Source organism: Orbicella franksi, chromosome 1, assembly GCF_964199315.1.
Source record: "Orbicella franksi chromosome 1, jaOrbFran1.1, whole genome shotgun sequence".
NCBI classification, from domain to species: domain Eukaryota; kingdom Metazoa; phylum Cnidaria; class Anthozoa; order Scleractinia; family Merulinidae; genus Orbicella; species Orbicella franksi.
Window position 1 is genome coordinate 39,242,521 of NC_138145.1, and position 21,738 is coordinate 39,264,258.

The 21,738-nt window shown below is 41.5% G+C and overlaps 1 protein-coding gene and 1 pseudogene across 2 annotated transcripts; one reads left to right on the forward strand and one right to left on the reverse strand.

Moving 5' to 3' along the window:
* The first annotated feature begins 2,511 nt into the window (after window positions 1–2,511).
* Window positions 2,512–9,135, forward strand: LOC145462487 (betaine--homocysteine S-methyltransferase 1-like; annotated as a pseudogene). The gene is made up of 8 exons (XR_014041199.1): window positions 2,512–2,598; window positions 4,208–4,349; window positions 5,602–5,787; window positions 6,372–6,519; window positions 7,111–7,299; window positions 7,909–8,039; window positions 8,187–8,284; window positions 8,955–9,135. The product of XR_014041199.1 is annotated as a betaine--homocysteine S-methyltransferase 1-like (transcript).
* Window positions 9,136–9,835: 700 nt separating this feature from the next.
* LOC145462498 (polyunsaturated fatty acid 5-lipoxygenase-like) lies at window positions 9,836–21,528 on the reverse strand. Its single transcript, XM_081446036.1, has 11 exons — window positions 21,377–21,528; window positions 19,229–19,510; window positions 16,875–17,191; window positions 16,213–16,369; window positions 15,742–15,851; window positions 14,958–15,147; window positions 14,281–14,642; window positions 13,018–13,124; window positions 11,806–11,887; window positions 10,521–10,739; window positions 9,836–10,069 (listed from the first exon to the last, which is right to left on the reverse strand). Exons 1-11 carry the CDS (start codon window positions 21,474–21,476, stop codon window positions 9,836–9,838), a joined length of 2,160 nt encoding a protein of 719 aa, XP_081302162.1. The 5' UTR covers window positions 21,477–21,528.
* Between the last annotated feature and the right edge of the window lie 210 nt (window positions 21,529–21,738).

Consider the following 21,738-nt stretch of genomic DNA (forward strand, 5'->3'; position numbering starts at 1 on the left):
CAGGTGTTGTTTGTCGTCGGGCCAGCCAGAGATGATAGTTTGTTGTAGATCAGTCAGGGTTTGATCCCTTTTGGTTTCTGATTTGAGGAGTTCTTCTGTGACATCTGTGAGACGGGGGTTGTGGTCATTCTCGGAGTGTTCAAGTTCAAGGCGGAACACTTCAAACCCTGTTACATTTGCATGCACTGGGGTGGGTAAAGCAGCGCGGGATAGTGTGTCTGCTATATGAAGGCTTGTACCTTTCTTGTAATGTAGGCTGAACTGATATCTCTGAAGTCGCATTAGCATTCGCTGAAGACGTGCGGGTGACTTATGAAGTGGTTTCTTGTAGATGGTTTCTAGGGGTTGGTGGTCGGTGTGCATTGTGATGTCTGACTTGCCAAATAGCCAATGATCAAATTTCCCAAACGTGTTGCAGATGGCAAGACATTCCTTTTCGAGTTGAGAGTAGCGCTGTTCTGTGCTGTTCAGGCTGTTTGAGGTAAAGGCGACTGGTTGGAGTTTACCGTCAGCATTTGGTTGGAGGAGCGCTCCCCCCAGGCCTTCTTCGCTGGCGTCTACTTGGAGTACCACAGGTTTCGCTAGATCATAGTATTGGAGGATTGGTGCAGTGGCGATCAATTGCTTTGCATCATTGAATGCTCTTTCTTGAACCTCTGTCCAGGAGAATGGGAGATCTTTCTGTGTTAGGGCAGTGAGGGGTCTAATGACGGTACTCAGATTTGAGCAGTATGGCGATAGGTAGTTGGCCATTCCCAGAAAGCGTAAGAGGGCTGCCTTGTTTCTCGGTTTGGGCATAGTAGTTATCGCAGTGACTTTGTCAGGGTCAGCTTTCATCCCATTTGCTGTGATGATGTTGCCCATAAACTTCACCTCTGGTAACTTGAACTGCAGTTTTGTGGGGTTTAGTTTAATGTTCTTTTGGAGGCAACGTTCCATTAGGGCTACAAAGCGACGATCATGATCTCGCTCAGCTTCAGTGAAATCTGTTCCCTCTCCAAAGACCAAAATGTCGTCAGCTATACAGATTATGCCCTCTAGACCCTCCAGAGCAGAAATAAGTCGCATCTGAAATTCTTCTGGAGCACTTGAGATCCCGAAGGGAAGGCGTTGCCAGCGGTAGCGGCCATAAGAGGTGTGCATTGTGGTCATGCGCGAGGACTCTTCGTCAAGAGGTATAATCCGCATATACCATGTGGTCGGTTGGTTCGTCTCCACTAAATTGCAAGTGATGCACATCTTCCCGACGTCGACTGCTGCCCCTGTTACTGGGTGTTTGGCTGGGGTTCCGGTTGTTGCGAGTGGAAGGAGGCAATGGGCCTCCCCGTCGTTGTGGTGGTTGGCCGTTTGCCAGGCAGACATTGGCGAAGTGGTCATTGATACCGCATTTCGAGCATGTTTTGCCCCGTGCTGGGCATTGTTTCCATGGGTGAGGTCCCCGTTTGTCTCCACACCAGTGGCATGTTCCAGGCTCTCTTCGTAGTTTCATTTCTTTATGTTTCACCCAGTGGACTCGTTCCTCGGTGGTTGATTTTGAGGAGTCGGTTATCAGCTTGTTTGCGGTGTAGGCAGACTCTAGGGCCTTGGCTTCGGTCACCACATCTGCCATGCTCTTAGGTGTGTTGTCAGGCTTGAGATGTGTTTTTAGCAACTCGGCTCGCATGGCGTCGTTGTTGAGTCCAAATATAAATTTGTCGCGGTACATTTCGTCACTGAGTGTTCCGTAAGAGCACAGGCTTCCGGCTTGCCTAATTCTTACTTCCCATGCTTGTACCGATTCGGTCAGGGTTTGGTTATGGCCCCAAAACTTAAATCTGTCGGCCAGAATTGAACTGCCGGTCGATCCCGTGTAGTGGATGCGAAGTTTCGCCATCCATATCCAAGGTTTGGCTCTGTCAACAGTCGCGATCTGAGGTTCTATCGTGTATCGTATTACCTGAAGTGCTTCGTCTGGCATGGCCGATCGAAGTGCGGCGATTTCGAACTGGGGTTTCTTGTAATACTCGGCTGGCTCCGTCTCTGGGTCTTTGTCCAGGTTACGGTAGTCTGCTTGAACGCAATAATCATTGAACCTGACTTCGAAGTTTTTAAAATTTTCGGAAATGTTTCCGGTTAGGTTGAGTTCTGGGCGCTTGAGGTTCGACGCCATGAGTTTGTGTATCCAACGTAACGTTGCGAGAAGAGGTTTCGTGATCGAAGTTTTCGCTGGGGCGGTTCTAAAAAAAAGGTTGATCCCACTTCTGACACCAAGTCTAGCGCTGCGTGCCACGAGAAGCAAGGAACAGACGAGGTATTAACAGCAAGAGAAACTGTATTTCTGCCATGTGCGATCTCCTCACATACACAATCTATGTCCCGGATTCCGGGACCGAGAGGGGTCTCGGGACTAGTTCCCAACAGTATACGTCTTCTTCAGTGCAAATTGTGTGTCTGAATTGATGAGGTTATTCTTTCCAGAAACGTGGACTCCTCGAGAGGTTGGATGCTGGGGAGGTCGTCATTGGCGATGGAGGGTTTCTGTACTGCATGGAGCGGGGGGTATGTCAAAGCTGGTCCTTGGACACCGGAGGCCACAGTAGAGTACCCACAAGCCGATCAGTGAAATAACTACTAATGACTGTATTTATTTCTTGAATCTAACCGCTTCAAGAGGAACAGGAATTGGTCCGTGAAATCGGTCGTTCGGGAAAGCGAAGGTACAGGTGTAGCTGTCTAATATATGCAACTTGTAAGACCTGTTTATTTGCGCATTGCTATACAGCAAATGCGACCTGCAGCTGTGGGGTTTTCTAAAAGGTTTAAGCCGAGAATTGATCCGCGTTTGCGGGAGTTTTGAGTTATGTGAGTCAGGCACTTCAATGGCTTTCTTACACCCATAATCGTATTTAGAAGAAATGTTCCGACAAGTCTGAAAATCTCCAGCGAAGAGCAAAGCTAATTACTCACGTCTTTTTCAATTTCCAAGCAAACGGAAAGCATACCTACGGGCAAGCGCTGCAAATTTATAGAGTATTGCTCTAAGTTTCAGCAGAAGCATATCACCTCTGATAGGTGATATGCTCCTGGTTTCTTTCAGCCATCGTTTAATACCTTTTTTAAGTAGTAACAGGAAGATCTTTTAGATCTTAAAACCGCACTTTTAAAATTTAACTGTTTTCTTAGCGCTACTGTCGCAATGCAGTGCACAGTCCAAAGCAGTCCTTGAAAATTCATTATTACTGTAGACACCACATTACTTGATCAACACAAACTATATTATTGCACCATCAGTTGTAGCCGTTGTGAAATCTCCAATGATGTAATAGTCTTAATCTGGAACTTTCTTCGGGATATGTATGGGCATGAACGATACAAACGATTCGATAATAATGCTATTAACAACAGCTGTCTTTCTTAAAAGTCACGATTAAATTTAACTGGTTTTTTCCACGAGTAAAGGGTTAGCAAAGTAGTCACATGAGTTGCATAATTCAAGAATAACATTAGCCACTGCTATCTTTAGTACAGTGGTTATTTTCCTACCAATGACATAATCCTTGCATGTTCTGACACGTTCTTTGTTTGGCTTGCAAATATTTAATTTTCCTTCCGATCTCTGAACTCGCTTTAATTTTACAGCATGGCAATTCACTTTTCTTGTCTAAAAATACAAAAAATTCTCAGAAAACTAAAAAGACTGTCGCTCCTGGCGAAATAAACTTGCAAAGTTGACACGATCTTATTTGTGACGTAGTGAAAGTGGAAAATACAACGTCAGCGCATTCCATGGATGACGCAATACTTCTTTTTAGTGTATTTATTATTTCCTTTGAATCTAATGCTTCAATAAAGCCAAAAGAAAATATATTTTACACACAATAAAGAAAATAATATCCATAACATTGTCCATGTATTTATGTTTCTACAGCTTTTGGCGAATACATCACAGGTTGTGTGATTCAACATTTGGCCGAGAGGAAATTTGGGTCTGGTCACTAACATGACGAAAAAAAAACAAAAAAAAAAAACAAAAAAAAAAAAACGGGCGGAACATGAACTGCGCTCGGCCCATGGCTGCGCGTTTAATTGATATACCGCCCTAAGCGCCCTCTGCCATTTTATACATCCTCGGCGCCAGTCACACAATGAAAGCTTATGAACCTGCGTGACATATAAGAGCCCCGTGTAACAACAGGAAAGTCATGCACCACTTCCTTTACAGCATGAGTTTCTCTGTCTTTGCAGTACGACAGCTTCACACCGAGTTTCTTAGAGCAGGAGCTGATGTGATGCAAACATTTACGTTTTATGCCAGTGAAGACAAGCTAACAAATGGTGGGCACACAGTGGGAAACATAGGGGGTAATGTAGTATAAAAAACAAGATTTTAACTAGTATAGGCTATACTAACTCAAACGGCTGAATGTAATCTGATTGGCTGAGCTATCGTGCATTAACACCATTAGTATTTAGTAGAATTCTACTAGTATACTAATGCAAATGTTGCAATCTGATTGGCTGAGCTACCCGTATACTATCAGCCATTAGAGTGCAGTGGCTGTCGGTCGTCCACAAAATGCAACGTTTTTATCATTTTTCCAAAGTTTTGGGAGAAAGTTTAGATGTATATAGATAATTAAATTCCTGAGAAGACTAACAGAAGGACATTAGCGGTTTCTTGACTTTAAAAACTTGAAATTATTGAAAGAACCAGTGCATGCATGTAAACAACTGCAAATTTACCAAGGACAATTCAATGCATGCGATTTTGTCAAAGCGTAAAAATCAATAATATGTAGAAAAATAATTAGAAACTGTTATTTTTGTTTATTTCAGTTGGAATTCTACTAAAACAATTAGATTATTCGCTCTCGACTTTTATGAGGCGATAGTCGATTCGGCCTGCTGCCTCATCAACTATCACCTCATAGAAATCTCGAGCTCATAATCTAATTGTTAAATAGTGGCTGGCAGGTCTCCCACATAATGCCAAAGTTTTCTCGTTTCTCCAATGTTTTGAAAAAGAATTAGAAATATTATTGGACAATTTATACAGAAGAACACTAAAGAAAGGAAATTGACTGTTATGCGACTGAAAACCATCAAAATTTTAATGCACCAATGAGCGTATGGAAACATTAGTGACACACCTGGCTGTCGCCCCATGTGCCACTTTTTTGTTCGTACCACATTTTGACATCATCTGTGATCTATTATTGAACATACGCATGACAACATGGAATCTATCTGTGTTTTATAAGTAGCCACTCAGCTGTATTCTGAGTAGAAATCTGCGAATCTGATTAGTTCTCTCGTCGTTTTCTATTCGCTTAAAAATGCTCAAAAAGGTTTTGTGCTGTAATCTTTAAGAGTGTCTACTAAAACAATTAGGAGAGCACTCGCCCATGTTTCTACGAGCCATAGTCAACTCAGCTTCGCTCATAGAAAACTCGGGCTTAATAAAGAAACAAAAAATATTAATGACGTCATCTATACATGATACATGTGTTCTCTGATAATTAACCAATCAAAATGCAAGAATGATTTTACTTATCATATAAACAACTGAGAAATCTGGAGCTCATAATGTAATTGTTGGTTATTATGTCTTTGTAGTATGAGGCCATTAATCAGGCTGCCTGTGATCTTGCCAAGGAAGTAGCGAGCAAAGGGGATGCTCTCGTGGCTGGAAACATTTCACAAGTGCCTGCTTATCTAAAGGGACTTGGAAAGGAGGCAGTTCAGAAAGAGTTCAAAAAACAAACCGACATTTTTGTGAAAAATGATGTCGATTTCTTGATAGGGGAGGTAAATATGCCGTACTGTAGATGTTTTATTTCGGGAGTAATTCAACGACCATTATTTTTTGTCAGGGTGGGAGGGGGGAGTGGAGAGGGGAATGAATCGAAGACGGATTCCGTGTTTCCGATTTTGCAGGTGCTCTAATAATTTACCACTTTACTGCGTTTTGTTTCAGCTGAAAACCCCTATGCCATCAATCAATCAATCGAAAAGCACAACAAACGTCCTCTTTTACACAGATTACGGCGGTATTCACCGCCCAGGGGGTGGGTACCCTATTCGATACCCTATTTAGTGAGACCTGTTTCCGACCTGCCTTATAAGTAGTTTCCTAGTTCAGACCATTTTTTAAGGGTAATGTTTATATGCTTTTATCTGGTAGGATAGCTTCTTTTCAAACCATACCCAGTTCAAGACTAGAGTGTTAAAACCACACCCGATTTCAGTCCAAAATGGCCAAAATGGATATCCTATTTTTGGCCAAAACGGCTAAAAAAGCATACTCTTTGAGGCCAAAAATACCTAAATAGCCCATGTAAGGGAATTCTCCCCCCTGTTCATGGCTTAACTTACCTGAGTTAATTTTTCAGCTGTTCAGATATGCCGAGCAAGCCGAATGGGCCACAGAGGTGATGAAGGCCACAGGCAAACCAGTCGCTGTGTGTCTGTCTGTCAGCCTCGCTGGAGATATGAATGGAGTTCTACCTGGAGAATGTGCTGTGCGGGTTGCTCGCGCGGGTACGTGTGGGTAATTCAAGCTCAGATCTCGACAATCGTTCCCCGGGTACCAGAGCTTAATTCTCTCGCGGGCAACGGTATGCTTTGGGTCATTAGGTAGACTTGAGCGAATCCTGAAACCGCTCATGAAAGGTCTCTAGCACCCAGCTTAAATTCTTAACTGAGGACGTCGTTTTTTGTTGTTCTAACAGAAGTGCAAACACTTGACATCTCCGCTTGCTAGACAGTAAAGTTGGTTTCGATTGTCTTTTTGTTTTTTTAAATTAACTTATGATGTTTTCTGAAAGCTTGAATAAGTAAATAATTTAGTTTTGAAAGCTTGATAAATTCTTGTAGTTAAGTTAAGATAAATAGACAAGTCTATATCGACAATTTCTGAGCTAAATTTTATATCTTCTCACTGCAACATTTTAGACTAAATGTATGCATGCAATCTATTAGATGAATATTTGTTGAGGAGGCTGTGTTTACATCATGCTATGCGAATTATTCAGGCAGTTAAAGTCACATTTTTATGCTATCCTTGTGCGTTCGTAGAACTATACAAGAAATACAAGTTCTTTTCTATTTTTGTTTTGTTTGTTTTTCCAGGCGCTGATATCGTGGGAGTGAATTGCTGTTTTGATCCCAGCATTTGCCTGGCTGTCGTAAAAGAAATGAAAGCTGCGTTGGAAAAAGAAGGTCTCAATCGACATCTTATAGTACAGCCTATCTGTTATCATACTCCCGAGCTGACAAATGACCGTATTGGATTACCTTGCGTCCCTGAATTTCCGTTTGGTATGGTATGACCGTTTATAATTAGTTTATATGTAATATATTGTAACGTAACGCAACGTAACGTACCGTAACGTGGTGTCATGTCATGTTATATGTAGTGGCTGGAAGCGATGAAGGTATTTCTACTCCCCCCCCCCCCTCCCCCATGGATGGGATGCTAGTCCATCCCAAAGTTGGCTCCAGCATTGCATTCGCCGGTACCCATTTTTACCCCTGGTTGGAGACAAGAACTGTAAGAGTATCTTGCCCAAGAACACAACTCAGTGACCTCGGCCAGGGCTCGAACCAGGACCACTCGATCCTGAGACCACCGCGTCTATCAGCAATGTGGATTTAAACTCTGAGCTTTTTGTTTCTGAAGGATGTTCTTATGAAAGGCAGTAATAATACCAGATTAACGATTTCTAAGCCTTCCGCAATGCTAATAGCAGATACATAGCTTAACAACAGAATTTCATCTTGTACTTATAAATACCGCTAGTTCACAATACTGTTTAAACGCTACGTTATGTTACGTTACCTTACCTTACGTCACGTGACGCTACGTTACATTACGTCACGCTACGTTACGTTACTTTACGTTCTTGTGAGTCATATTTCCCATTTCAGCCCTTGAATCTCGTCTGATGAGTCGCTGGGACGTTCAAAAGTACGCACGCGAGGCTTACGATATGGGAATAAGATACATTGGAGCATGCTGTGGATTCGAGCCCTATCATGTCAGGGCCATAGCAGAGGAGGTATAGAAAACATCACTTTCTGCCATGAGTGTTCTATATTTTACTGCAATGAGTCAAGCTTGAATCTTATATAACTGATTGCCTATAAATATGAAGATTTTGACTGACATAACCAAAGTTAACACTAGCTACTTCTATGTTTTCCAGCTTGCAAAAGAACGTGGAAAATTGCCTCCGGCTAGTGAGAAGCACGGCTTGTGGGGAGACTCCCTCCGACAACATACTTACCCGTGGGTAAGAGCAAGGTAAGCTAATATTCAAGGGGTATAGCTTAGAAAGAGATCAGTAACCTTTGACGATATGTTAAGCATAAATTGCGGGCAAGAGTCCTCCGGTGGCATACTTATCCGTGGGAAAGGGCAAGGTAGGCTAATATCTTAAGGGTATAGCTTAGAAAGCCGGGCAGATAACCACTGACATTGTGAAGCATAAATTGTGGGGAGGAGCCCTCTGGTAACATACTTCCCTAGGATTTAGGGACAGGCAAGCTACATCCCAGGGGTACAGCTGAAAACAGCTCAACACCTAATTGAGAAGCATTGACTGGGGAGACTTCTCTGGGGCAGCACTATCCGTGAGATGCTGAGCAAGGTACTATGTATATCCCAGAGGTCTTACTGTTAAGCTATGTCTGAAGAATATCTTTCTTATAGTTTCAAACGGTTCTTTAGTAAAACTTGCCAGTTAATAAAAGAAAGGGAGTTTTTGTGCAAGATGGCCTCATCATGCATATTATGAAGAAAGCGTAACAACTTGTAGCTAAACGGTGTTAAATCCTTTGTGATTTCAAGATGTCTTGGTACACACAATATGGACTTGCACTAACTTAACACTCAGTTTGATTATTAGAATCAGTTCTAACAACAGAAATGTTCAGCATTTAGTGACAAAAATATTTATTCCTTATTTTTCCAGGGCAAGACGCAGCCACTGGGAAAATCTAAACCCCGCGAGCGGTCGCCCTCTGAGTTCAGCCCACGCCAAGTTGGAGAGAGAGTGGGATCTGCAACCTGGGCACAAAGATTTGTCTCAGGATAAAGCTCTGACCACTGATGAGGAGCTTAAAGAACTGGCAGGCAGATATCAGGAGGCGTGAAGGCAGCCGATGATCTTATATTGATTTGCTAGTCAATATATAGGGGCTGCTTGTACAACACGATTGCCTGTTTTAAAATTAAATTCAATGGGCAGTTATAAATTGAAATCCCATGCATAGGACTGGAACTAGCTTGCAATGGAGGCTCATTTGCATTTGAAAAGATTCCCGCATTAGCCTCGGTTGCAAGCTAGTTCCAGTCCAATACCGAGAATACGAATGTGGCCTATAGCATTCCAGACGATAATTAGCTATGTTAGCCAATGTAACACAAACACAGAAAAATAATAAAATATCATGGTATTTTTTGGTAAATTTGTATAAAGATATCACTTCTTTCCCTATCTTTTACTAAGGGAACATACATGAAGTGAAACAGGTGAAACAGGTGAAACAAGTAGATTCTACAGACCCGCAGAGAATTTTGACAGCAAGGGATCATTTTCAAGTCTTTTATATCCTTTTATAATATTCAACAAAACGTAACAACACCTACCAATAATAAGTGTATTTTTGCTCCCAAATACATCTTTGAAACTAAATGAAAATGCCGAGCTTCTTTAGGAATTTAAAGGTATCACGGGCGAATTTGAGAAAAAAAAAAGTTTAATAAACACCGATGTATTTTTGTTTTTGTTTTTCAAGTGAATCCAAGTCCATTTTCGATAGGCGTTTAGACTAGAGCAGGCAGTTTCAATGCTTAAGTGTGAATACTGTTAGCAATCCAGGCTGGTAGGAAATAAGGGTAGGGCAATTGGCCTTCCTTGAATCTTTTCACATTCCTTTGCGAAATGGTGGACGTAACATAACCATGCAAGTAGTTGTAATACTTCTGGACAACCAATCTTCCTTTCTTATCCGGAACACGAAGAACGAAGTCAAAAAGAGAGTCGTAATGCATGGCTGCCAAAGTCATCGATAGCGCCGCCTGACGCTGGAACAAACATAAAAAAAAACGTGTTAGCGTAGAAGTTTTCGAAGTTGCACACTTGCCCGTCTTGTTACGTGACATGACCAATAACACAAGTTGTCGTGGTAAATAGCGCATACCAGAAATGAAAGAGTGTGTTTGCTAATTTTCCAGGGGGGGGGGATACTCTGTAAATCTTTGGGTAGGGGTGTGACGCTGGAACCATGACTAGTTTGATTTTGCAACCCTATTCTAGAGTAAACCCTACCCTATCCTAGACTAGGCATCGTGAATGCTAGTTGAATGGACATCCAATCCAAAAAGAAATAAAGGATAGGTCCGGGCGCAAGCTCCTCGGCGTACGTAATTCAATTCATACAGTTCAATTTTAAGACTGAAGTAAGTCAAAGTACGTGCACATTGCTTATTATGGGACTGTGGGAGATCCCCTGGTGTGGGGGACGGAGGTACCTACCCCACATGTCTCTCTCCTGGGGAGGTTGTTGAAGCCGTAGTGCCCAGCCCCCGCGTTATAGTCGATGTAGAGTTTACTCGGCATGTTGAGCGTCAGAGCTCCACTGTGATCCACGGGATAGTTGACCGCGCTGTGCTGGGCACTAGTCGCCCAAATGAAGCGAGTCAAGTGCTTTTTTAGACTCCATTTGGAAGTTATTTTCCTGGGAAAGTCTTTGACCTAAGAGAGACGAACGTGTTTTAAGTTAAAAGACGAGTATAGGGAGAGAAAGTGAAAGGGCATAACCTGATAAAAAATATTACAGTAGGTCACCCCTCTCTTGAGCTCTCAAAAGAAATTAAGCATTGGGTTTGAAATAACAGTGTCATCCTCGGACATCCGGAGGCAGTCATCTGGGACGGCAAGAAGTAACCCACCAAAGACTTACTTTGTCCCCCTCTCACCCTAACTAACTACCCTAGGGTGTGTTAGGATTGGACGAAAAGAGGATGGCACACGTTTTTGAAAAAAAGAATGATGCAGTGCGGTATAAAAAGGTAAAGTCTGCCCATCAGGCCGGAGCTTATGCCGGTTTCCGTAGCATGAAGCGGCTAGGAGTATTTCTACTCCCCCCTGGATGGGATGCTAGTCCATCTCAGGGTTACCCCCAGCACTAAGTTTGCCGGTACCCATTTATACACTTGTGAGAATAAAGTGTCTTGCCCAAGTACACAACACAATGTCCCCGTCCAGGGCTCGAACCTGGAGCGCTCGATCCGGATACGAGCGCACTAACCATGAGGCCACCGCTCCATGCAGTGCGGTATAACGATCAATAATTGTTGCGTTACATCTGAAGTCAAATTATACACACTTCAGCAAGTAAATGCCCTGTACAGTATTAAACGCATCTGTAAAATGTCAGTTGTAAACAGCTGAGGCTGAAATAACAAAAGTTGGCGCAGTCTCGTGGACTCTACAACTGTCCTAACTAAAGTCGTGGAGATGGCGAGCTTGGCTTCAGTTTAAATTAGGTCAAAATATTGAGGAATTCGAGACTAACCGAGTTCGAGATATTGGAATTATTTTAAAAACGTATCGCAAAAATATTTCTAGCAGTAGCTTAAAGTTTCGTTATCATTTATCTTTTTTTTTTTTTCACCCCAGCTTTCTGTTGTTGTAGTCGTTGCTTCTTAGCTAAACCAGCCAAAATAGCAAAAGAACGTGGAAACCTTTCCCTCCCCTCTCTCCCACGCTTTCATCTGCGCGGCCACCTGTAGCGATCAAGTATTATAAAAAATCTTACCTTCCCAGATCCCAGTGAAACATCATTGGCAAAATTCTGGAGTTCAGAGTCGGCCTGAACATCCTTGTGTGAATTGTAATACCTTCAACAACGAATAGAAAAACAGTGCTTTACCAGCTCAAAAGTGAAGAAATTTTTTGCAAAAAGATCCAAAAAGATATTTTTTGTGTGCAGAACACCTTTACTTAGTCAATAACCATTTTATTATACTATAGGCACTTAATGACTGGCCCCAAGAGAAGTAGTGAGTTTTAATTGGTCCAATCCTCGAGACCCTGAAACATTGTGGTTCGAGGGGAAAGAAACTCACTGTTTTACCCGCGGCCAGTCATCAAGTGTTTTGTTATACTTTCCAACTCAAATATAAAACATACTGCTAAAAAAAATGTTTTCTTGACGCGGGCAGGCACACAAAGTTGCCGCGGTTTCAAGGTGCACAGCCTGATCATGTGCGAGTCGAAAGTCCAAGTTGTTGTTTCCCTAAGAAGTTAATGAGTTTTGTTCGCCCTGGAGAGTAAGTAAGTTTTGAACCGTGACACGTGATACGTTATTCTCCAGTCGGAAAACGTATTTTGAGTTGGGTGGTATTACAATCTTCATTGAGCTTCATTTTAGTGCATAGTTATACCTGCCAACTCTAACCCCTTAGGCGTGAGCCTCAAGCCTGGCGAACAAAAATTACGATCTCACTCCTTCCAGCGCTTTGCCGATCAATTCGTAACGCCTAGCTGAGAATATTGCGCGATCACACCCTTAATGGCACTGTTTCGAAAAATATGTAAACTTAATTGAACAAATGAAAGAAAAGAAAAGTTTACGAAGATGATTGTAGACTTCCTCGGATTCTCCTATTTTTAAAAAAAGTACTAAACACGACGTTATTTTTGGCGAACACTAGGACTGGAAAATGTGAAGCGACTTCGGAAATCTTCGGGGAGTCCTCGGAAACCTTCGGACATCTTCGAATATGTTCGGACAATTCTCGAAAATTTCATGCTCATGACACGAAAAACGTTTGCAGGTATAAGTAAGTTGTGATCGAAAATATTTTGGCAAATGTTCTGATTTACACACGCTATACTTTTTGACGTGTGAGGGCTCACTTTAACACAACCGGTCTGCACACGACAGCTTGCGGCACCGTCGCGAGAACAGGCTAGAACATCATTACGTTAAGCTCAATAGAATGATAACAAGTCGCTGTCCACTTACTCGTCGACGTATTCGTTGACCATATTTGATATCGCCTCATGTATCAGCTCTCCATCGTCCCTGTACGGAAAATACGGAAGTTTATTCCTGTCGCCAAGTCCTCGTTTCTTTGAAAATAAAATTATTTCAGAAGAGCTTCACTGAACTGTGGTAAGAATAATTATCACATAAAGTGAAGACTTGGAGCCGACTGGCTGATAGCTGCTGGAGCTTATCACGGTTTCTGTAGCATGAAGCGGTTAGGAGTATTTCTCGACAGGGTGCTAGTCCATGGCAGGTCACTTCCGGCAATTTGTTAGGTTTCCCCAACAATTCGCCGGTACCCATTTGTACTCCTGGGTGGAGAGAGGAACTGTGAGAGTTTAGTGTCTTGCCCAAGAACACAACACAGTGTCCCCAGCCACGCCTCGAGCCCCGACCGCTCGATCCCGGGACGAGCGCACTAACCATGAGGCCACCGCAACTTCACTAATTGTTACGTAGCAAGAATTATTTCCCCAACAGCACTTGCTCTCAATGGCTATCTCAAGGTCACAGACATTAAAGGAGCTCGGTCATGGGATTTTGAGTTTGTTTGGCCACGTACAAAATTAACTTCAACTGAAAGAAACCAGAAAATATTAGTTTACTTAGACTGAAAAATCCCAGAGAGATAATAATTAACAATTATTCACCGAAGTGTAGGCAAATATCCACCACTTTCACCGACACTGAGGCGAATGATTGTTTTAGTATATACCACACAAGCTGAATAACTAGCGGACCAAAGAGTAACTTTATTTATTTAAGAGTAACTTTATTTGAAACGGGAAGCCATTTTGTTTTTCTTCGGCTGCTCGGAGGTGAATAGTACTTGGCTATACAACCTCGTTCCCAGGGTCTCTCATCTTACCGCCCCCTCTCTCCTCGCTCGCTCCAGGGGGCGGTAAGATGAGAGACCCTGGGAACGAGGTTGTGGTATATACTAATTACTGCCATTCCATGTCGATCCACCATTGTTGTTGCTGTGTCATAAACTGATGTAACAAATGACGTCGGGGTCTACGAATCTAAATAATCTAAGATTCTCGGCTAACAAAATAAACTGTTTCGAATCCCTCGGTATCAGCCCGTAAGGGGTTAAATATAACAACAAATTATGAATATTGATAACTGATAAAGGGCAAATAACTAGATCAGTTTTGGTTGCTTGTCTACACATTTTAAGTGGTAGTTTAAAACGAAACTAATGTAGCAGTCAGTAAGCAACTACATTGTACCAACCTTGATATTGTCCAAGAAGTCTGTATCATCCCAGCTTATTTCCTGATAGGCCCTAGACATCATTACCTGAGAGCCACTGCGTCCAACAGTCAGGAGGCTGTTTATGGAGCCGTTCTCCGCCATGAGGAATGGAGTCCCAAACGAATTGGTCCCAATCAGTCCCCTGCAATGGTGCTTTAAGAGGTGATGAAGAGGGTGCAATTTTGCCAGGTTCCGATGCATGCATACACACACGGGCTCCATAAACATATGGAGCTTGTAAAGATGCTCCACAATCTGGTTTTGAGCGTAGTCTACCCCTTGAAGGACATGCTTAGCCATCAACCAGAGTTCACTATCTTCTGGAGTAAACACCGGAGAAGCTAAATGAAAGCAAGTGAAAAGAAATCTGAAAGAGTTATTCTTGACAGGAACGTGTGGGTCCGTTCGTCAAAATCTTAGACCAAGCTTGGTTTTAAACTTTGAAGACAGCTGTACTCGCAAATGGAGTAAAATAACGTGAGCTATAGCATAGTAAGTAAAGAAAAGTAAAGCAAAATAAAGCAACGCAAAGCAAAAGAAAGTGGAATAGTACTTAAGGTAGAGCAGAGAAGAGTATGGTAGAGCGGAGTAGAGGAGTCGAGTAGAGTCGAGTCGAGTCGAGTAGAGAATAGTGGAGTAGAATAGAAACGTCATACCTGAAGAGCTGTTTAATTGAATGGCAACCGGTTTAAGCATGTTTGGCCGTTGTTGTCGACTGGGTTTTGATGCAAAAATGGCGATAGGTGAGAAGGCATCCATTAGTTTTCCAAACCTGTCGACGCCAAGTGAATCCAGTCCGTCATAGAGAGGATAATGCACCACATAAACAAATCCCTCAGATATTGCCTGTCAACGTTATTATATTAAGTTTTATTTTATAGCAAGGACGACAATTGACAGAATTATTGGTTACTGCTGAGCAGACTGATTTTTACAGCACAGACTGCCAATACATACATTTACTTACACGGTTTGAAACTACTCAGCAGCCCGGGCGTTAGAATAGACAGATGAGCTCATTATTTGTGGATGTTTGTACTCCACGTTATAATCCATCAAATATTTTCGCTCGCGTGCGATTGGTCTAAAAGCGTCACGTGACTGAATATCTCCCAACAAAAACTGAGGACTATCCGAGTGTTATAATCCATCAAATATTTTCGCTCGCTCGCGATTGGTCTAAACGCGTCACGTGACTGAATATTCCCCAGCTAAAACTGGGAAATATCCGAGTGATAATCCACAATTTTCAAAACCGGGCGTGTTACGAAAAATATTTGAAGGATAATAAGCGCAATAGCCTCCATTTGGCGCGAAAATATGCTCGGATATTTGTCTTTGGACATTATCTGTTCCTCAAAGCTTACAGCTTTCCTCGAGCTAGGCTCTCGGAGCATATTTCCGCGCCAAATGGAGGCTATTGTTTATATATCGATATACCTTATGAAGTGAAATGTCTAGCCCAATCACATCCTGTATTTCTCCTTCCCAGTCAAAGCTTGGATTTAATTTTCCACTCAATTCTGTCCAGTCCACTCCTCCATGTACTTCTGAAAGATCGAATAAAAAAAGTGACTTTGTTGTTGAAAGAAATTTGTTTGGTTCAGGGAAGCTTAACTTAACACCAATAATAAGTTAAAGACACATGGAAATCAAATGGACAAGATACATATGCGGGTTCCGTCTTCGAAAGGATTAAATCACGCTCAAAGTTAAGCGGTGACTTGGCGTCACGTTTGTAATTTAAGGAAATTCTATCACTTGAAAATATCATTAGCATACGAAACTACAAAAAATAAGTTTAATAAATGTCCTCTAAAATGTTTTCCATTCTTCCTTGACTTAACGTTATTTCATTCCTTCATGGGCCTTTTCGTCCTGAAGGGTTATAGGAATTAGAGGCTTGGTTACCTGGATCCCAAGAAACCCTTTGAATGGCCATTGGGTTGCTGCCAGCCAATCGCTGGTCAGTAAACAGCTTGTCGTCTCTCCAAAGAGCAAGGTCAGACAGATTTCTGAAAGGAATGGCCTTGTCTTGAAAAGAAAATCGAAAATATCTTTTGTCTTCCTGAAAATGAACAAGAAGCAACTTCTGGAGTAAAAAAGTATATATGCGCATGGTAGCTTTTTATTGACTCAATCGTAAAATCAAATCGAAATTTGAAAGATACTGCTTTTCTCCCTTGTCATTGCCCAAAAAAAGACGGTTTTTCCAAACGTGATAGCCTAGACTGGAATGATCACGTTATTGCTGGGTAAGCGATAAATAGTTTTGTTCGCCTAGCTATCGGCCATCTTGAGGTCGCGAGACGTTAAGGGGTTGGTTTGATCCCTGGGATGCTAGTTTTCTCTCCGCCCCCCCCCCCCCGCCCTCCCCCACCCCCTAAGCCTCCCCTGTGTATGGAATACAAGATGGCGATCGCCCGGCTCGCTAACTGTACACTAAAAATATTATAGTTTAGTGGACATTTAAATCAAAACCAGCCTCTCTTTAGAAAAAAATAAATATAAACTAGAAAATTAATATATATCTACCTTAAAACTAAAACTAAATGATAAAAAAAAGAACTTACCTGAGAAACCCCCGCCAGTTGATTGTTAATAAAGAAGTTGTATATTCTAATGTAGTCATCTTCTTTGCTACGGTTAAACCGTAAAAAGAGACCTAAGTTCTTGAATATAGTAGAGTTGTACAACGTAATCCAATGATGATCTAAAGCATCTCGTACAAGGATACCGTATACTTCTGCACGGGTCTTGTTGAGACGTGAAAGTCCGTTATTATCTTGTGCGAGCTGGTAATCTTTTCTGGTCAGTTCAAGTTCCCGTTGTCTCTGTCTTCGACACTTTTTGTTGGCTTTGTCGGACGATTGAATACGGCATCCACTCTCTGCAGAAAGAAAGTAAAGGTGGTTAACTAGACTTTTTTATTCCTCATTAAAATTTTAAATATAATGATTTAACGATTGAATATGACGAAGTTTTTTTTAGGCCAATTTAGATTGTTCTTCCTCGAAACCTTAGACCCGCAGGATTATCGAGAATTTTGATTTCAGTGTTACAACCTTTCAATGCGGATTTCTGGTTACATTGTTTGTCCTTCTGTTGAGCTTGAATAATCTCAAACTACACAAAACGTTAGAAGTGAAAAACGATTTTATACAAGAAAAATTAATACTTCGGTTAACTTTTAATCCTGCAGCGTTAACCGGCTTTCAAACAACCGGGCCGAGGGGCTCATTTCTCGAAGGTCCCGAAAAGTTTCCGCACCTGGAAAACCGTAGCAAAATCTCAAACCTTATGATTCCAGGGCTGTTTTATTTAGTCACATATTCTTAATATGACCAGAAGTTCCCTTCATACAAGAAGTTTTCAGGCGTATACACCCGGTCTCTGTTGTTAGATACAAATTAACTAAGAATGGTTTTGCGGACTCCAAAGGTTTCCGGGCCTTTCGAGAAACAGGCCTCTGATTACATAAGTGCAAAGAAAATCGAATGAAAATGTCACAAGTTCACATAAATTTTTAGTATAATTTCAGAGCTGAACAAAGAGTTTCCAGCAATCTGATTGGCTAAGCGATTCTTTATATGACGCAATATTCAACGCGGCAGGCGGTGAATATAACATCTTCGAGGCCTGGTTACTAGCCCCGCTACCTTTGCTATCTCAGCAAGTAAACATGGCGGACAGTTGCTGAATGAATTTTTCATTTATTCCGCGGACGACATCACTCTACATCCAGGATATTTGAAAGGATGGAGAATTTTCAAAATGAGTGCTGTCGCCCTTGGACCAAAAATGCTTTCAAGAACTCGTCGTATTCAAGGAATTTAAGAATCGTAAACGCAGTGGTTACGTTGATCGCCAGTAGGTCAGATCGATTGGCCGAAATTTATTTTAATTCAGACTAAAGCTACTCATTTTTATACGATGATGACAACTGTGAATGAAGTCAACAACGATAAAACAAAGGTACCGGATGAATTTATTTTCGTAGTGTTTCGCTGGTTTGTTAGTTTTACTGCCGAACTCGATGGGTAAATTGATTCACAATCGATGTACATGTAAGTTTTTTAATAACACTACGGCTGCATACGTGTATGATGAAACGAACAACTGCGTCTGTGTTTTTATGTTTTAGTCCGTTATCCTGTAGTCCTCTTTGTTCAGCTCTGAATATTATACTAAAACAATTATTCACCCCAGGCTCAGTGAACATTGGTGACTGTTATACCTCCCAACTCAAACACGTTTCAGGATTGGAGAAGAACGCGTCACGTGTCGTGGGTCAAAACTCACTAACTCCCTAGGGCGAACAAAACTCACTAACTCCCTAGGGAAACAATAACTTGAACTTTCGACTCGCACGAGATCAGGTCGTGCTCCTTGAAACCGTGGTAAATTTGTGAGACAGCCTGCGTCAAGCAAGCGATTTCTTCGCATTTTTTTTCTATTTTTGAGTTGGGAGGTATAACAAAACACTTAATGGACTGGTCCCGTGGGAAACAGTGTGTTTTGGTTCCCCTCGACCTCAATGTTCCCCTTGGCTTCGCCTCATTAAGGGCTTAATATTCACCTCGACTTCTTCTCGGGAATGTTCACCAATGTTCACTTCACCTTCGCCGAAAAATTGTGTAATTGTTAAATATACCGTAAATCTATGTACAACAAACCCCTTGCTATACGAATTTAAAACGATTGCATCTATGGGGGCAATAGCCACTACCGTTTGTGTCACTGGAGGAAATGTTTCTTTAATTATGGTCCCAGTGACGTAAATCTGTGCCCGGATGTAGTGCATTCGATGCTCTGACTTCGCATGGTCCAAAATTACGATTGTTTCACACTTGAAAACACTCATCACTGTACTTTCGCTTACTTTAGGTGTTCGAAGATATTAGATATTACAAGTAAAATTATCTACCTGTTTGTTTTAACGAGTATAGAACCACAAAATCTTTCCCGCCCACATCGTTCTTGCAGAGGCCTAGAGATGCACCTTGATCGTTATATTCTTCTTTGAGATCATGCCCTCCTTTACACAGACCGCCTTCAAAGAGGACGAATTCCGTGAAATCTTGTTTTCGAGCTGCCTGAGCGCATTGGTCCACCGCCGAATAGGAATTGGAGGAGAACGTCCCAAGATAAACTCCAGTTTTTGCGGTCTTGGCGCTAAAACAACCCTCTTTTTGGTACAATGGAGAATCTAGGAGAAAGTACGGAAAAAAAGTTTAATTTCAAGACTTTGTGTGAGAAAACAAAGACAAAAATCAAATTTGCTCTATAGTTTTATGTGCCAGATATCATTTTTGTGTGTAGTTTACCTCTTTATTTTTAACTTTGGCGAAACACAAGCTAAGGCGAGAATCAGAAGCACGACGCTTGTCTCTCAAATGCTTTAGAACGTTATTTTAGGCTATCTGGAGTGCTTTAAAGCTCTGAAGATTAGTTTTACGAGGCACTAAACATTTTTTTTCTGTCATCCTCGAATTTATAAGGGCTTTTTTGTCCATCTCCTGAAAACCTTCGTTCTTATTGTCTCTCCGAAAATCATCTGCCCTTTTCTGGTACTCAAAACGACATTTTCATCAATTTGAAAACAACAGGCATTAAATTTCTCTTATCACGTACTTAAAGTTCGAGGGGACAATTCTCTTAACAAAATCGGAGAGGATTAATCCCCTTCGGAACAAATAGTTTCCCGAAATGATTCTTGGGTGCCCCCTGTTGGTTGTGGCAGAGTAGTATGTATGTAAGCTATGAAAAAGATGGGATCCAAAGTCTAACTTGAAAAACAAAGAGTTCGAACACCAACAGAATGGTTTACAAATTTGCCCTTTAACGTTTAATTGTTCAGTGTGAGCCTTTGCAGGTGGGTCTCATACAATCTAGTGAGTTTGATAAAATGAACATTAGTCATGGTGACAGAAACAAAAGGTATTCTTTTAGGCTCAAACAACAGCAAGGCCTTCCCACAGAAAACGGGGGCTGAAATCAACAAGAAAAAAAAAACGTTCTTTATCATTTCTGTTCGCAATTTGTTCAACCGAATATTGCAATATGTCTTGATCAAAAACTCTCAGAGAAATATTTTCCTATTTTATCTTCAGATCGATTGATTATCTTTTGCGGACCAGCTCAATGGACGGGAACGAAGTTCAGCATATAATCCTTTGGAAATGAAGAAACGTTTAAGCCGGCATAATCTAAATTTTTGTCCCCTTTCAAAGTCTACTGTTTTAACTGTCGCAGACGATGTTTTCAAATATTCAAAAACTTTACCAAAACAAACACAGCTACAAACAGACTCTCAATCCAGCCTTCTTCTTCTTTTCAATCCAGCCGACACAATTTCTTCCCACTTTGTAAACCTGCTACCGTTTTGGCTGAAACGATCGAGTACATATTTCGATAAAAATTCTGTCTTATTCCCCGCACTGATATTTTCTGAATACATCGAAGACTATTAGGTGCAAAGCTTCTATGTTATTGATACTGAGGAACAACGCTTTATTAGGTTTTTTAATTTTTCCTGAGTCGTTTGAATACGTTTCAAACTAGCCACGTAACAGCAAGGAAAACAGAGACGTCTGTATAATTCTTTGAATACGATAGGTTTGGTGAAACACTGAGGAAGTTTAAGAATGGTCAACAGACGAATTGATATTGTTAAAAAAGATCAATCTATCCTTTACCGGAGACAAAATCCCAGAAATCTTCAAACTACTGACGCGCGAAAATTAAAGATGACACATGCAAAAACAGACCTGTTTTCACAGCGTGCAGGCCTTTGAAAGGGATAATTCTTACTTAGTTCTTCAACATTTCTAGACACGTAGCTGTCAAAATAAGCAGGTTTTGTTTCTTATATAAGTTGCATCAATGAGACCGATTAGATTTAAGCCAGGTCTCAGTAATTGAACGCGAGTAATATGGATAAGTCGGCGGGAGGAGATTGCCGCTTGGTTGGCGAGTTCGCGAAGCGTTTTCTTCTGAACTCCTGGTCCTAGAATGGGCGACCACACCACTCTTAAATAATATTTGCAGGTAATCAAAACTGGTAGTGCCTTACCTGAAGTTTTAAATGCCCTTTTGTGCTCTAAATCTGTTGCATCAGTTGGTTTTGGCGAGAGGGATGCCAAGATGAAGAATAAAATAGTCACCCTTAACATGATGAACAATTGCAGTTCTGAGGAAAAGACTTTTAATGAGGATGTTTGCTCTCCAGCCGAAACTTATTTCTCCGTTGACAACCTGCCTCGACAGAAGATCCCAGTAAGATTAAAAATAAACAATTCGTTATTTTAATTTGTTATGAAACCAAGTCACAGCGGGAGTCTAACAAGAAGCTTTGATGATCAATCGGTTAGCTTTAAAGAGTATATGCATATTTGCAGGCCCTAGATACGAAACGAAAAAAGCTTTACCTGTATT